The sequence below is a fragment of the Metopolophium dirhodum genome, chromosome 6 (genome assembly GCF_019925205.1).
Source record: "Metopolophium dirhodum isolate CAU chromosome 6, ASM1992520v1, whole genome shotgun sequence".
Classification (NCBI taxonomy): domain Eukaryota; kingdom Metazoa; phylum Arthropoda; class Insecta; order Hemiptera; family Aphididae; genus Metopolophium; species Metopolophium dirhodum.
In genome coordinates this window covers 10,292,948-10,306,438 of record NC_083565.1, presented here as the reverse complement: position 1 = coordinate 10,306,438, position 13,491 = coordinate 10,292,948, and the positions used below count along the sequence as shown (strand labels likewise).

Here is a 13,491-nt window from a genome sequence, read left to right as displayed (position 1 = left end):
TTAGGTGAGTAATTACTGCATTAGCGTTATGAGATTATTTATAAACTAAACTAGAAAAAGTTAAAACATATTTACAAACTAAAATTTTAATAAATAAATTGTTTATCATTTAATCATGTAAAAACATAAATGGCTTTATATTTTCTTACATACTTCCGAGGACTACATACAACTCCCTCTCAATATGTTGTCTCAGCCTATCAAACATGAAACATAGCAAATCTACATTCAAAATAACCAATTTTGTTGTGTTAGCTGACTGATTCAATTATTTTCAAGCAAGTTATGATTAATTTATGAATAATATGTAAAATATTACAATTTATAAATGCTCAACTCGTTTGAAAATTAAAATGTTATAAAAAAATCAATGTAGACAGATAATGTTGCTCCTTTTACATTTTGATAATAGTTCAATTCATTTTAATAGTAAATTATTAAATCTAGAAACACAAAATTGATTTTGCTTAACACAAATTTGATATGTTGTGCATGTACAAAGATTCCTTAAAATTTTAATTAAAATATTTAGAATTTGTATTTGATTTTTTTATAAATAAAACAATACATAATAATGTCATAAAAGTATTTTATTTTCATACAAACAATGATTTTATAGCATAATATAATTTTGTTAACAAGGAAATTTATATTTTAAAATTATTCAGACGTTTTATTTGATTTTATTTTTTTTTCCTTTTTAAATTTATTTGTTTTAATCACAGGTTTATTTTTATGACTTTTATTTTTTTTCTGGTCATTGTGGGTTCCTCCAAGTTTTCTACTGAACATCTTTTTGCCTACATCTCTTTTATGTCTTTTATCTTTATTTTTCAAAAAATCTCTTAATATATCCCTTTTCTGAATGAATCTTGGATCTTGACTTCCCGTATATTTGGTTTTATTAAATTGAGGATCATAAAATTCTTGAGCATCTAAAATAAAAAATAATAAATTTTATAAAGCAATTTATCAATAATACAACTATATAATATTGATTTGTACCTTTAAATCTAGAATCATCTACTTTGAAAAAAAAAACTTCTCGCCAAACACCTCTCGATCCTAAAAATTTTCCAGAAGGCACTTCATCAACCTCAGCTTCAAAATGTTCTTCTCTATTGTCCAAATTGTGTTCTTCATTTTCTGAGTCACTTGAGTCATCAATAAATGGATTTCGACCAAATTTCTTTTGAGGTTTAGTTATTTTTTCTGTTTGATATTCATTTTTGTCTGCATCATTATCGACTATCAAACAAAAAGTTAATAATATATAAAGTTGATTATTATAATTTATAAGATATATTATATTGATATTTTTGTTTGTATATTTCATAGCAACTTTGTGAAATTGATCTTTTCATCTTTCCAAAGTTGTCCAGTACAAGAATGTAAACTACTTATTGACAAAATGGTCACTTTTTTCATTTTGAGCAATTACCGTTATTTACAAAACTGTAATTTCCAGTACACAATTATTAATATTATTATTTATTTAAGATATACCCAACTATTATATTTTTTATGACATTTATACGATACAAGATTTTAAATATATTACATAGTAGTATATAATATTTAATTATAAAGTCATATTAAATAAACATATAAAAAATTTTAATACATAATATTGATTATGAATTGGATAAAGGGAGTTAATATATAAGTATACAGTCATTTGTTTTTTACTCAAAAAAATGAGTTATGACAATGAACTTACGACCTTCAATACGACTTGACAGTTTCACACAATTTCAAAAATATCTATACAATAACCTGGGTATCTGAAATGTGTAGATTCAACACTAGAAGTATTCAGCATTACAAGTTATATTTCACTATTTGATGTATAACAAACAAAAATAATTAACTATGTGAAACTGTTGAATCAGGGGGCTAGGAGTTCCTAAGTTGTTGGTTTATGAATGGTAAATGGTCAATTCAAACAATTATTTTAAACATATAACATAAAATTTTGTTTACAGCAGTTGTCATAATTTATTGCCCAAATTGAAATGCTAAATAAATAATAAAAATAAATTACCACATCATTGTATACATTTCTTTTTAATAAGTACTAAAAAAAAATTTGATTTAAATATTATAAATATGATACGAGATCAATTTTATGTAAGACGACACTTATTATTTCAGAAGACACTAAAATTTTTGTTTTAAGTTGTTACAAAACAACATTTTTTTTATTAATATTTAGTATTTTTACTATTGTTAAGTTTTTACTTTTTATTCTTTTAAATTAAAATATACATTTTTAATTTAATATTCTGAAACAGAATATTATTTGGAATATTTTGATCTGTAAAAATCAAATTTCGGTTAAGTTAATCAATTTATTAGTTATAACTTAAAAGTATTTTAAGTTTAGATGACATTTTGTGGGCATATTAATTTTAATTTATCTTATATTTAGTTTTTGAAGATTTGATTGTTTTAAATTGAAAAAGTTCTACTAAATACAATTTTAATAAATTATATATTAAAATCTAAAATTTAATGGTATTAACTATTTAATCAAATGTTAAGAGATATCAATAGTATGGAAAACTTATATGAAATTATATTATTGTGTTTCAAATAATATGGTTTAATGAGCAGTTTGAAAGTATAAACACCCATTATCAATAATCTGTTTCTGTATAAAAGTCAATTTTCGATATATTAATTACTAAACTCAAAATATCACAAATTTTAGAGCTAAATATTGAACATCAAAAATAAAATATCAAAAATCGACTCATATACAGGCCTAGATAAACTTCTTCGCTTCAATTTGTATAATAAGTGTTCATACTATACCATTCAATAAGCTATATTATTAAATAAACAAAACTTAGTTTCAGTGTTTCAATAAAATTCACATTTGTAATTAGTGAGACAACAAATATCTGTGTAGCGTCCTCTTAACAATTCTAAAAATTATATTATAATAAATATTTTTATGAAATTTCATATTTAACTCACTTTTATCAGAAGCTGGAAATATACTAGTAAAGCTAAATTGATTTTGAGAACTAAATAGGTCTTTTAGTTTATCGCCAACTTTGTAATATTTATCTGTATCAACCACTGCTTCAGCTAAAACTTTGTTTTGTTCTACTTTTTGCTTTTTAGGTCGTTTCTGTTTTGGTAATTCTGGTTTGTCTTTTACATATTTTTTATGTTCTTCTTGTGTTGGATCATATCTCACCATGTTGAATCTAAATCAGATACAAATAATTATTAAAGATTTACTATCTTGTTTAGTAAAATATTTTAGGGAATTCTTTTTTTTTTATAATTTTAAGAATGCAAAATATATGTATAAACAGAATAATCTGTTACTTTAACACTAACAACTTAATATATTAATATTTCAAATCAAACAATTTTAATAAAAGTATCATAACACATCCGTTTTATATTTTTTTGTTAATGTAACATTTTTATTAATTAAAATTTTTTTTTATCTTTCTTGAACTTCAAGTTATCAAGTTTAATCATTTGTCAGTATCATTGAATTTTAAATAATTAATTTTTGAGAAAAAATTTGATGTATCTAGTTTAGCTAATATGATTTACGATGTTTAGACTTAAGACTAATGAATAAGTGAATAAATAATCAGAATTTAGCAGTGAAAGCTAATTTTAAAGCTCTGAAATTTTAAGCTGTATATTTTGGCACTTTATTAAATATTAAATAATGTACTCAATTTAACTACTAATCTAACTTGTGACAGATTTTAAAATACACAGATAAACCATAACATAGGAGTTTTTGGTGACTAAAAATATGCTGTCAGCCGCTAGGTTTGCTGTATCCATTTACACTAAGCACAATGTAAACGGATATAGCGAACCAAGGTGGCTGATAGGATACTTTTACACCTATGGCTTACCTGTGTCTAAAATCAATGCTTGGATATAAAATGAATGTTTCATTTTGATTTTTACAGTGGGTTAACTAAAATTAAAGTGGCAGATTTATATTTATTGTTTTTAACTCACAAAAATAAGCTATAAATATAATTAGTGTTTCATACCACATAGTAAGATAATTTTTACTTTTCATTAATAAATGGACAAGATCATTTAAATTAACAATTAAGTGCGGTGGACAACATTTTATCACAAAAAATTCACAAAAGTATACAAATGTACATTAACAGTTTTGGATTATAATAATTATAATTTCCGAAATTTTGTATACTATACTAAAAGTATTTAAAAAGAACACAAATCATAGAGTAACAAAACCAGATTTGTTCCAAATAATCTTACATTTCGTCTCCATTAGCCTTATTCTGTTTTTTAATTGATCGGCCAATCACATCTTCTAAAATATTCATTTGATTTTCTATCTCATTATCGCTCAATTTTTCAGTAGTTTCTTGTTCTTCAAAAAATCGTTTGTCCATTACAAAACGGTCATCTCCCGTAGCTTTAGATGTTTGCATATGAAACAACTAAAATATTAAATAAATAATAACATTTTAATAAAATAAGATACATTACAGTATAAATCAGTGTTTTTGTTTTTAAATTGGGTATTATGACTTGAAAGTAAAAATATATATGTATGTTATATGCAAATGTACATATGTTAAAGTCTCAATATCTACAAAATGATATCACCTTTTTGCCTTTTTCACCTTCAAATCGCAATTTTAACTTGTAATCGGATACTAAAGCTCCTTGATTTTCATGATCACTAGCATCATCGTCATCAAATAATGATATCTTTTGCGTAGATAATTGCAAATCATTTACTTGTTGATCACCATCTTCATCAAATTTTATTTTCTTGTTCAATGATTCTCCCTAAAAATAATAAAATTATGATTATAATTATGATTCTTATTATTTATTTTAGGTTTCAGTAAGATCAATGTTCTGCTAAAACTCAAACCAATAAACTATGGTATATTAAATAAAAATCTAAGAGTTATGATATAAATTGAAATAACATATCTCAATTAAATTAAATATGGTTATAGAATTCAGTAAAATGGACTTTAAAGTACTGTCACTTATTGGTAAATTGAGTTGAAGGGCCTAAAATTCAAAATTTGAAATTCAAATAATATATATGTTCTAAAATGATCAATAATACATATATTTTAAAAAAATAGTCAGTCTGTCTTAAAAATTAATGAAAAATAAATACATTTATAACAATAATCACAGGTTATCATTGTAAAATATTTGAAAATTAAAATTACTCGTTTAAAATATGCCAGTTTGCATGAAAAATGTATTCATTTAATGGACCATTAGCTCACTATTGATTCGTTAAATGTTTAGTGATTATTCATTTAACCAGCATTAAACAGTTAATATGTTAATTAGCTTACTAAATTGACTGCAGTATAAATATTAATTTATAGGTACCTAGTGATTAGTTAACACATTAAACATAAATTTAATCAAACATCTATAAAAACTCTTAAATTAACAATGGACAAAATATTTTTATTTAAAAAAAATATAATATACACTAAACTTTAAATTGATGGATTAATTAATTAAAATTATAACTTTTTATCGAAAATATTATAATATAAATTATAATATCATGGGTTATAACTTATAAGGATTTTTAAAAACAATGTTTGATAATTATGTAAGGTACCTTTAGTGCATTGGCAATTGCACACTTTTGGTCTTGTAATGTTTTCCATTTTTCGGCTAATGCGTTCTGACGTTTGGCATCGTCTTCTTGAGTTTTACCAACGCTTTTTACATCTACACAAATAAAAAATCAATGAAAAATAATACCTAATTAATGTTAAATGTTGAATAATACCAGACTCATTTGTATTTGTATAGTTTTACCTTTCTGTTTCGTTTTCATCGCCGAACCGATTCCCGAGAATGCCGGTAGATTCCTCTTCCATGTTGATTCGGATTTTTCTGTCATCGTAAAGGGTGTCGTCTAAAAGCTTCTAAATTAGAGGCGGGCGAAAGGCTATATAAAAAATTATTGGAAAATCATAAGTTTAAAAAAAAACCAATGCGGTCTTGTTTACAGTCAACATGCGTGGGTGATAAGGTTTATCAGACCATAGAATAGAGATAACATTTTTAGTGGGTACGATGATAATTTGTCCCGACCATGGTTATGTTTAAGTACCTTAACCACAGAACAATATAACCACAAAACCCAAGTCGTCGAATACCGGCCACCGGGGCATTGTACCATTTTAACCATTGAGAAGTCTGGACATTTTGGACTTTGACACTTTGTTTTTGTCTCTCGTCCGATAAACATCAATCTTGGGACCGCCTTTTCGGTTCTCTACCAGTACAAATTTTTTTCGCAGCACGCCCACCAAACAACGGTCAGTACAACAACATACTACTCTGCAGCCGTTTTGTTTTTTCCTTTTCTTTTCTCACGAAATCTGATCTCATTGTATTCCTTCGCTGTCCATCACCTCGCGGCCGCTAAACAATATCAAACACCCCGGCCGTCTCCTCGCTTGTTTTACATGTTCATTTGCTCGATACTAACAGCGTTTCAAATACTCATCAGACTAGCCATGGGCGACCCGAATGCCGAACGTACTTTCATCATGATCAAGCCCGACGGTGTGCAGCGCGGACTTGTCGGCAAGATCATCAAACGTTTCGAGACCAAGGGATTCAAACTGGTCGCTATGAAATTCCTCTGGGTGAGTGAGATAAATGGTCTTCGGCCGTAAGACATAATTATTATACAATTTAACATAATATAACCGGGACCCGAATCACTGATTGTCATCCATCGCCCGGCATCAGGTGACCTTAATCGGGGAAGCAACGACGCTTCCGTCCAGACATCCAAGTGCGATCCATTTTTCTATGAGTTTTTCAAATTGTCCGTTTCTCTTACAACAACTTGATCAATATTTATCTAAAATGTTATTTACGATTATTTATAATCTATATTATTATATGCAATAGTTGCAACAATGTGTTTTTACCATTACATACATAAAGTAATATCATTGTATTGCATTTTAGGTTATGTAAATGTTTACTAATAACTTTTAAAATATTTAGTTGGATTACCCCAAAGCTATTTTTAACTAATTGCAATGCCAAGCGAAATTAATTTTGTGAGATAAAAGACATTTCTTATACCTGTTATTTCTTGTCTTTAATTGTTTAGTATTAATATTTTTCAATTTCCATTGTAAAAAAAATTAATTTTAAATAGAATCACTTAAGTTTCTGTTATTAATACCAATGTAACTATAACCATTTTTATTTTATAATTGAGTACTTTTTTCATGTCTCCATGTTAAAATTAAAAAAAAATATGTATATAAATATGTTTTGGGACTGATCCAATTGAGATTTTTTTGTCCAAAAAAAAATTTGATTATCCCTGCGCCTTGATCAAACTGAAACTTATTATCTTAAAGTTAGGCGTAATGTTGGATAAATAATTATAAAATTAAGCATTTTTATGCACATAAATAAAATATACATTAGTTTATAAGTCTTGTTGAGTGTAGAAAATTGTGCAAATTGTGTAAATAATAAATATACTTGGAAATTATTAATAAGTCACTATAGTTTTTAATTTTATTAATTATTTTTAATGCTGTGAATAATTATTAAAAATCTTCATTTTTATGTGTGTAGCCTTCTGAAGAATTGTTGAAGAATCACTATGCTGATCTTTCTAGCAAAGCATTCTTCCCCGGCCTTATCAAGTACATGGCATCTGGACCCGTTGTCCCCATGGTAAATTTTGTTATATTCATAATATGTATTTTATTAATTATATAAAATCGTATAATTGTAGGTATGGGAAGGATTAGATGCTGTAAAAACTGGACGTTTCATTCTTGGTGCTACTGACCCAAAAAACTCAAACCCAGGAACTATTAGAGGAGATTTATGTATCCAAGTTGGCCGGTAAATATATATTGTTTTATTTAAATTTATTTTACTGTTAATTTTTATATTTTATATTTTTATAGCAATATCATTCATGGATCGGATGCTGTAGAATCTGCTAACAAAGAAATTGCTTTGTGGTTCTCTGAAAAAGAAGTGGTCCCATGGACAAAGGATATCGACTCGTGGGTCTATGAATAAATAAAATAAACATGGTATTAATATTTAAGTAATGTTCGAGCTTAAATAAAACCCAACTTGGGGTCATGTACGTGTAATTGTGCATTTTAATTAATAAATATATTCTTATAAAATATGTTGTCCTATTGGTTATGATTTTTTAAACATTTAATTTGTTAATCAACACATGTCATCTTTTCTTCCTCTCAATAGAGTTTATAATTTGAGACGCCAATTATAATTTTTTTAACTGAAGTGAAACCTTTCTGGCTTTCTATAATGGACGCTATAGGAAAGATGCCGATGTGATAATTTTATAATGAAATACATTAATGTATATTCTCTTAGGGATTATGATATATAATAATAAACTAAAATATATAACATTAATGTGCCTATTTTATGTTATATGTAGAATCGCAATTATAGTGTGGTCCACGAAAAGTAGGCTGCGATCGTCACGCGTCTACTGGCCAATTTACGGTACGGGTTTCTAAACTTCTTCCTGCCTAATATAATTTCAAATCATCTAATGTAGGTACAATATAAAGTAAAAATAAAATATCATATTAAAGTAAACATTAGACTATATTATTACATATTTTTTTTACACTTTTTATAGTGAAATAAGTCAAAAATAATAATAAAAATAAATATATATTTACAAATAGTTAAAAAGTCGTCGTCATAATAGAAATTAATAAGGTAGTTCGTCATCGTCGTTTTCGTCTTCATCAGTCGAACTATCATCAGGATTTATTGTAAGTATGATGGGCTCTAATATTTCACCCCTTAACCCTTCCTTTATGAAATCTGCATCTTGGAGTTTATTGAAATGTTCGCCACACTTTGTCCAAGTCTCTTTAGTTATCTCATCTAAGGCATTATTTACCAACACTTCAACATCTGCCATTTTGAAAGTGCTGTTTTTTTTGGCGACTTCACCCTTGACTTGCGCCCAAATCAGCTCAATTGGGTTGTACTGACAGTGGTAAGGTGGGAGTCTTACCACTTCATGACCCATTTGTAACGCGACTTCATCAAGCTTATATTTTTTTTCTCTAGGTATGGCCATTTTAACTTTTTCACGTAGTTCACACAATGTTTCTACCGGTGAATATGAAATAAATTTTTTTTCAAGCCATTTTTGAATATTTGCCTTTCGCGCGTTTGCTCTAGGATAATCTTCGGCTAGCACAGAATGGTAGAAAGCATTGTCCATTACCACAACAGACGGTTCTTCTAAATTGGCCAACATTTCAACAAACCATTTTTCAAAAATGTCCGCGTTCATTTGCGAATGGTAGTCTTAACCGTACTACCCGATTTACATCGAAAGGCCAATTTTGAATTGTTCACAAATCCAAATGAAGGTGAACCAGCGTGGCATACAATGAGTCGAGCACCCTTTCCAATTGGTACTTTGAGTCCTTCGGTGTTTTCTGGATTTTGCCATATGTAACCTTACGTATGGTTCTGGTTTACCCATGTTTCGTCCAGGTAAACTACCAGCCTTGTGTCATTATTCTGTCTCAATTCGTACATTTTTCTTAAAAATTTTACCCGGCAAGCAACGATATCATTTCTCTCCATCAGAAATCTACGCCCATCATTACACTTCTTGTACTTGAAGTTCAAATTGTGTAAAATACGTTTAACTGACGTTTTTGAGCCAGGGTAATTAATTTTTTCTTGCATCGCCACTAATATTTTTGCGGTCGTCGGAAATTCACCTTTATCATAAAAACTATGTATAGTTCTTCTGACAACTTCGTTGTCAAAATCGTCAAGAGAACTCATTACTTTTACACGTTTATAACTTTTCCTAGGTGATTTGAAAGCAATTTCGTTAGAAGGTCCGACTTCAAGTTCCTTTTTTGCTTCAGAACAAACTTTTTTTACACAAGCGAGACTTACGCCACATGCTTTAGCAGTCACATCACGGGTTTGTTGAAAAAAATTTGAAAGTTCTGGCTTACTTTTATCAGCAGCTATCGTCTTGAAATAATTGTATACATGGAAAATCACTTTTTTCGTTTGAGAATGGATATCTTGATTGAATGCCATTTTAAAAATATGTATTGTTAAAAATATTAAACTGTAAAAAAACTGTAAACGTCTATTGTACAATATAACTAATAATAAGGCAAAAAAAATTCAAACTTCAAAACCCGCGTTAATTACAAAACCAAAGCTGAACACAAGAAATATTATAACGCAAACCACGGTACGACTTTCACGACGATAAGAACATAACCACACAAAATTATTGTTATTATTTGACGAGCGTCTCGGGAGCAAAATTGCGCCACCAATCAGAATCGTTCACATTTGTTATCACTATTTGTGGAAATCACGTTTCTTATCATAGATGATAAATAATAATATATATATATATATAAAAAAATAGAATATAATAGTTACAGTAAAATTAAAATATGTCATCATTAAATAAATAGGTACATTAAAATATTTGTCAAACCTAAAGTCCTAAAATATAAAAATAAATCATAGTAAAAAAAAAGCAAGTGGATATTAAAATATATTACTGGTAAGTATGATCGTAGGAAGTATGTATGTTTTGTACTTCTCCCAATACCAACCCTTCCTTCAGAGATTTCCTTTCGTTACATTCTATTCTACCACTGAGTAATTCAATTTTTCTTTTTTTGGCCACAAATCGTTTCTGTTTATCGATGTTCTTGTTTACAGGTTCCTTATTTTCTTCTATTTCGATTATCTTTCGTTTTCCTTGCAATATTTGAAGTAAGGAACTGCTATGTTTATTCATTTCTGCAATTTCTTTCTCGGTCACTTCACTTTTACCTGCAATAAGGGATGATAATATTCCTATTCAAGACTAGAGAATATATGACATAATTAGGGTTCAAAATAATATGTAACTATATATATTATAGACTATAGTACTCTACTACTGTAGTACTAACTATACTAATTTAGTAAATGAAAAATGTTGCAAAACTGGTATTGTATATTTTCCAAATAAATTTACAAAAAGATATTCTGTCTTCAATCTCATTTTAGTACTCAACAAATCATACTGTTGTTTGGTTTTATGATTTTATAAATAATAACAAATAAATAAATAATCGTTTTTGGTATAATAATTATTAAATATAACTAAAGGCAAAAAACCACAACATATTAAACATTTTATGTTTTGTATTTTCAATGTAAATAAATATAACATATTAACACATAAATAATACAGAGTGACAGTGATTCATTTTTCATTTAATATTATACTTTACGTTTGTCAATTTGATTTTATAATATGATTTTATAATTATATATAAATAATTATTAGCCCCTAGGTTTAAAATATTAGTCACAATTATAAAATGTAAATATAATGAATTGATTCAGTGATTCAATGACATTTTAATGAGTTGAATCACATGAATCAGTTCACTAAAATGAATTGAAAGTACCCATCACTAACCTGTATGATTGATGATTATTATATTATCACGTTATAATTTTTATAAATAACGTGATTTCCACAAATAGTGATAACAAATGTGAACGATTCTGATTGGTGGCGCAATTTTGCTCCCGAGACGCTCGTATTATTTGTGATAACATAGATAATATTATCTATGTAACATACCAACGAGTCAACAAAATAACGAAAATGTATACTAAAATGCGATGAAATACCGCCAGAAAACCATCTATTATCGCGTGACGATCGCGGCCTACTTTTCGTGGATCGTACTCTATAGTACACATTACACAACCTTTATAATAGTTAGAAAATGTACTGGTTAAAAATTATATTCAGATGAATCAACATTCAAAATGTTGAAAAAAAATGTATTATTAAAATATAAAAATGCTTAACAATTTATGGGAAAAGAGCTATTCTCATTTGAATGTTTATTCTGAGTATTTGAAAATATGTTTCATAAGTATAAATAAAAATATATTTAGCCATGCAAAATACTACTAGGTTAAAAATTAATTTGTAATATTTTAATTTATTGAATAGCTTATAATAACAATTTTGAACTGTAGTTAAGAAATGTTGAATACAATCAAATCCAATTCTGTGGTACAATTTATAATTGTACACTTAAAATAAAAAACAATAGTTTATAATTCACATTTGTAAAACCATTAATCACTATATATGTTATTACGCAAATACTTCCATGGTTTTTTTGAATTATCAAATCATTTTTCATTGTTAAGTATTTATACCACACTTATTAAATTGTTAAACAATATATTATAATCATAATATGTGTAACAGCATTGGTTGTAGAATATACTAAAATCAATGGTAATAGATGTAAGTGCTTTTATGCTTAAGCGCATAACATAATATTATTATAGTTATTATAGATTATAATAATTAGGCTAGCTCTAATCTTATAGTTATATTATAGTAGTTACTATATATATAATATAATATAAAACCCTTTTAAATAAATTGTTAGGTAAAGCGATAGCACTATTCGCTACATCAGTGTGCACGCTCACAGTGGCGGCAATCTTATAGCCCATGTGTTGCTTCAGTAACACATACAAATTTGGTAGGCGGTTGTATGTTGAGTGACCATTTATTAACATTATACTATGACTAATTAGTGTCTATTTATGTTACCTATAGGCTGTAACATAATTTAAAAAAAAAAACAATACTAAACACAAGTTTTGAAATATATAATTTCCAGAAGACATTTATAATGTTACTTATATTTATTCAACTAGTAATTTATAATTATAATTAAAATAAAACCTACAGCATATGTGGATTTCGATTTTTGCTATTTTCGATTCTGAGCGAATCGAAATAAGCTATTGATTTTTCAATGATTTGTGTATTTGTTTTGTCTGTTATCAACATTTGCCCATTTTGGGTATCTGATAAAAATGCTCGATTTTCCAATTGGGAATTTTTATGCATTTTTTTTTTGGTATAGCTTAAAAACAAATGACCATAAATACTTTAAATTTCCCACAGATGACTATTTTCTATACGACTACTTGATAACATTTTGATTCTTTTAATGCTATTTATAAATTATAATAATAAGACATTATTGATGTATTTTTTAAAGTTTTTTTTCAATTATTATCGATAAATAATTTTTTGCTAGATCAAAAACTTAAAATTGTGATACAAGGTTCCTTATAAGTTATTTATAGTGTAATTAAAAAAAAAGTTGAGCTTAAATCCATAATATATTTTCTGGTTGGTTGAAGGTAGAATTTCAACGGAATTTGTCAAAATCACGAAAATCTAAAAATTATTTTTCAGTTAATAATTCATAAAAATTTTTATTTTCATAGCCAACATTTTAAAATGTAATAGAACATTCCTCATAAGTTTTTCTAGTTATGTAAAAGAAAAAAAAAACTCGCCGGAAAGTTACACAACTTATAGCTATGAAATAT

At 27.1% G+C, this 13,491-nt stretch overlaps 3 protein-coding genes across 5 annotated transcripts; 1 reads left to right on the top strand and 2 right to left on the bottom strand.

The window, feature by feature from the left end:
- Positions 1–571: 571 nt before the first annotated feature.
- On the bottom strand, positions 572–6,044 carry LOC132946772 (probable RNA-binding protein CG14230). The gene is made up of 7 exons (XM_061016833.1): positions 5,833–6,044; positions 5,630–5,742; positions 4,633–4,818; positions 4,279–4,463; positions 2,983–3,218; positions 1,006–1,248; positions 572–935 (listed from the first exon to the last, which is right to left on the bottom strand). Exons 1-7 carry the CDS (start codon positions 5,915–5,917, stop codon positions 661–663), a joined length of 1,323 nt encoding a protein of 440 aa, XP_060872816.1. The 5' UTR covers positions 5,918–6,044; the 3' UTR covers positions 572–660.
- A 133-nt stretch (positions 6,045–6,177) lies between these two features.
- LOC132946773 (nucleoside diphosphate kinase-like) lies at positions 6,178–8,203 on the top strand. Of its 3 annotated transcripts, none has more exons than XM_061016835.1 (5): positions 6,178–6,338; positions 6,533–6,671; positions 7,630–7,731; positions 7,793–7,905; positions 7,971–8,203. In XM_061016835.1, the coding sequence occupies exons 2-5, from the start codon at positions 6,540–6,542 to the stop codon at positions 8,086–8,088; spliced, it is 465 nt and encodes a 154-aa protein (XP_060872818.1). In that variant the 5' UTR covers positions 6,178–6,338; positions 6,533–6,539; the 3' UTR covers positions 8,089–8,203. The 3 variants fall into 3 exon arrangements, with proteins under 3 accessions (XP_060872818.1, XP_060872819.1, XP_060872817.1); XM_061016836.1 differs by having other exon boundaries at positions 6,183–6,338; positions 6,514–6,671; XM_061016834.1 differs by lacking the exon at positions 6,178–6,338 and having other exon boundaries at positions 6,348–6,671.
- A 561-nt stretch (positions 8,204–8,764) lies between these two features.
- Positions 8,765–9,361, bottom strand: LOC132946710 (uncharacterized). Its single transcript, XM_061016768.1, has one exon. The coding sequence runs from the start codon at positions 9,359–9,361 to the stop codon at positions 8,765–8,767; it is 597 nt and encodes a 198-aa protein (XP_060872751.1).
- Positions 9,362–13,491: the final 4,130 nt, after the last annotated feature.

Excerpts from the sequence above, each read along its gene's own strand:
- LOC132946772 (XM_061016833.1), bottom strand. The coding sequence starts at position 5,917 with ATGACAGAAAAATCCGAATCAACATGGAAGAGGAATCTACCGGCATTC. Across the intron at positions 4,819-5,629 it reads CAATTGCCAATGCACTAAAG|GGAGAATCATTGAACAAGAA; the intron begins GTACCTTACATA and ends TATTATTTTTAG. Across the intron at positions 936-1,005 it reads AGATGATTCTAGATTTAAAG|ATGCTCAAGAATTTTATGAT; the intron begins GTACAAATCAAT and ends TTTTTATTTTAG.
- LOC132946773 (XM_061016834.1), top strand. The coding sequence starts at position 6,489 with ATGTTCATTTGCTCGATACTAACAGCGTTTCAAATACTCATCAGACTA. Across the intron at positions 6,672-7,629 it reads TCGCTATGAAATTCCTCTGG|CCTTCTGAAGAATTGTTGAA; the intron begins GTGAGTGAGATA and ends TTATGTGTGTAG. Across the intron at positions 7,732-7,792 it reads CTGGACCCGTTGTCCCCATG|GTATGGGAAGGATTAGATGC; the intron begins GTAAATTTTGTT and ends GTATAATTGTAG.
- LOC132946710 (XM_061016768.1), bottom strand. The coding sequence starts at position 9,361 with ATGAACGCGGACATTTTTGAAAAATGGTTTGTTGAAATGTTGGCCAAT.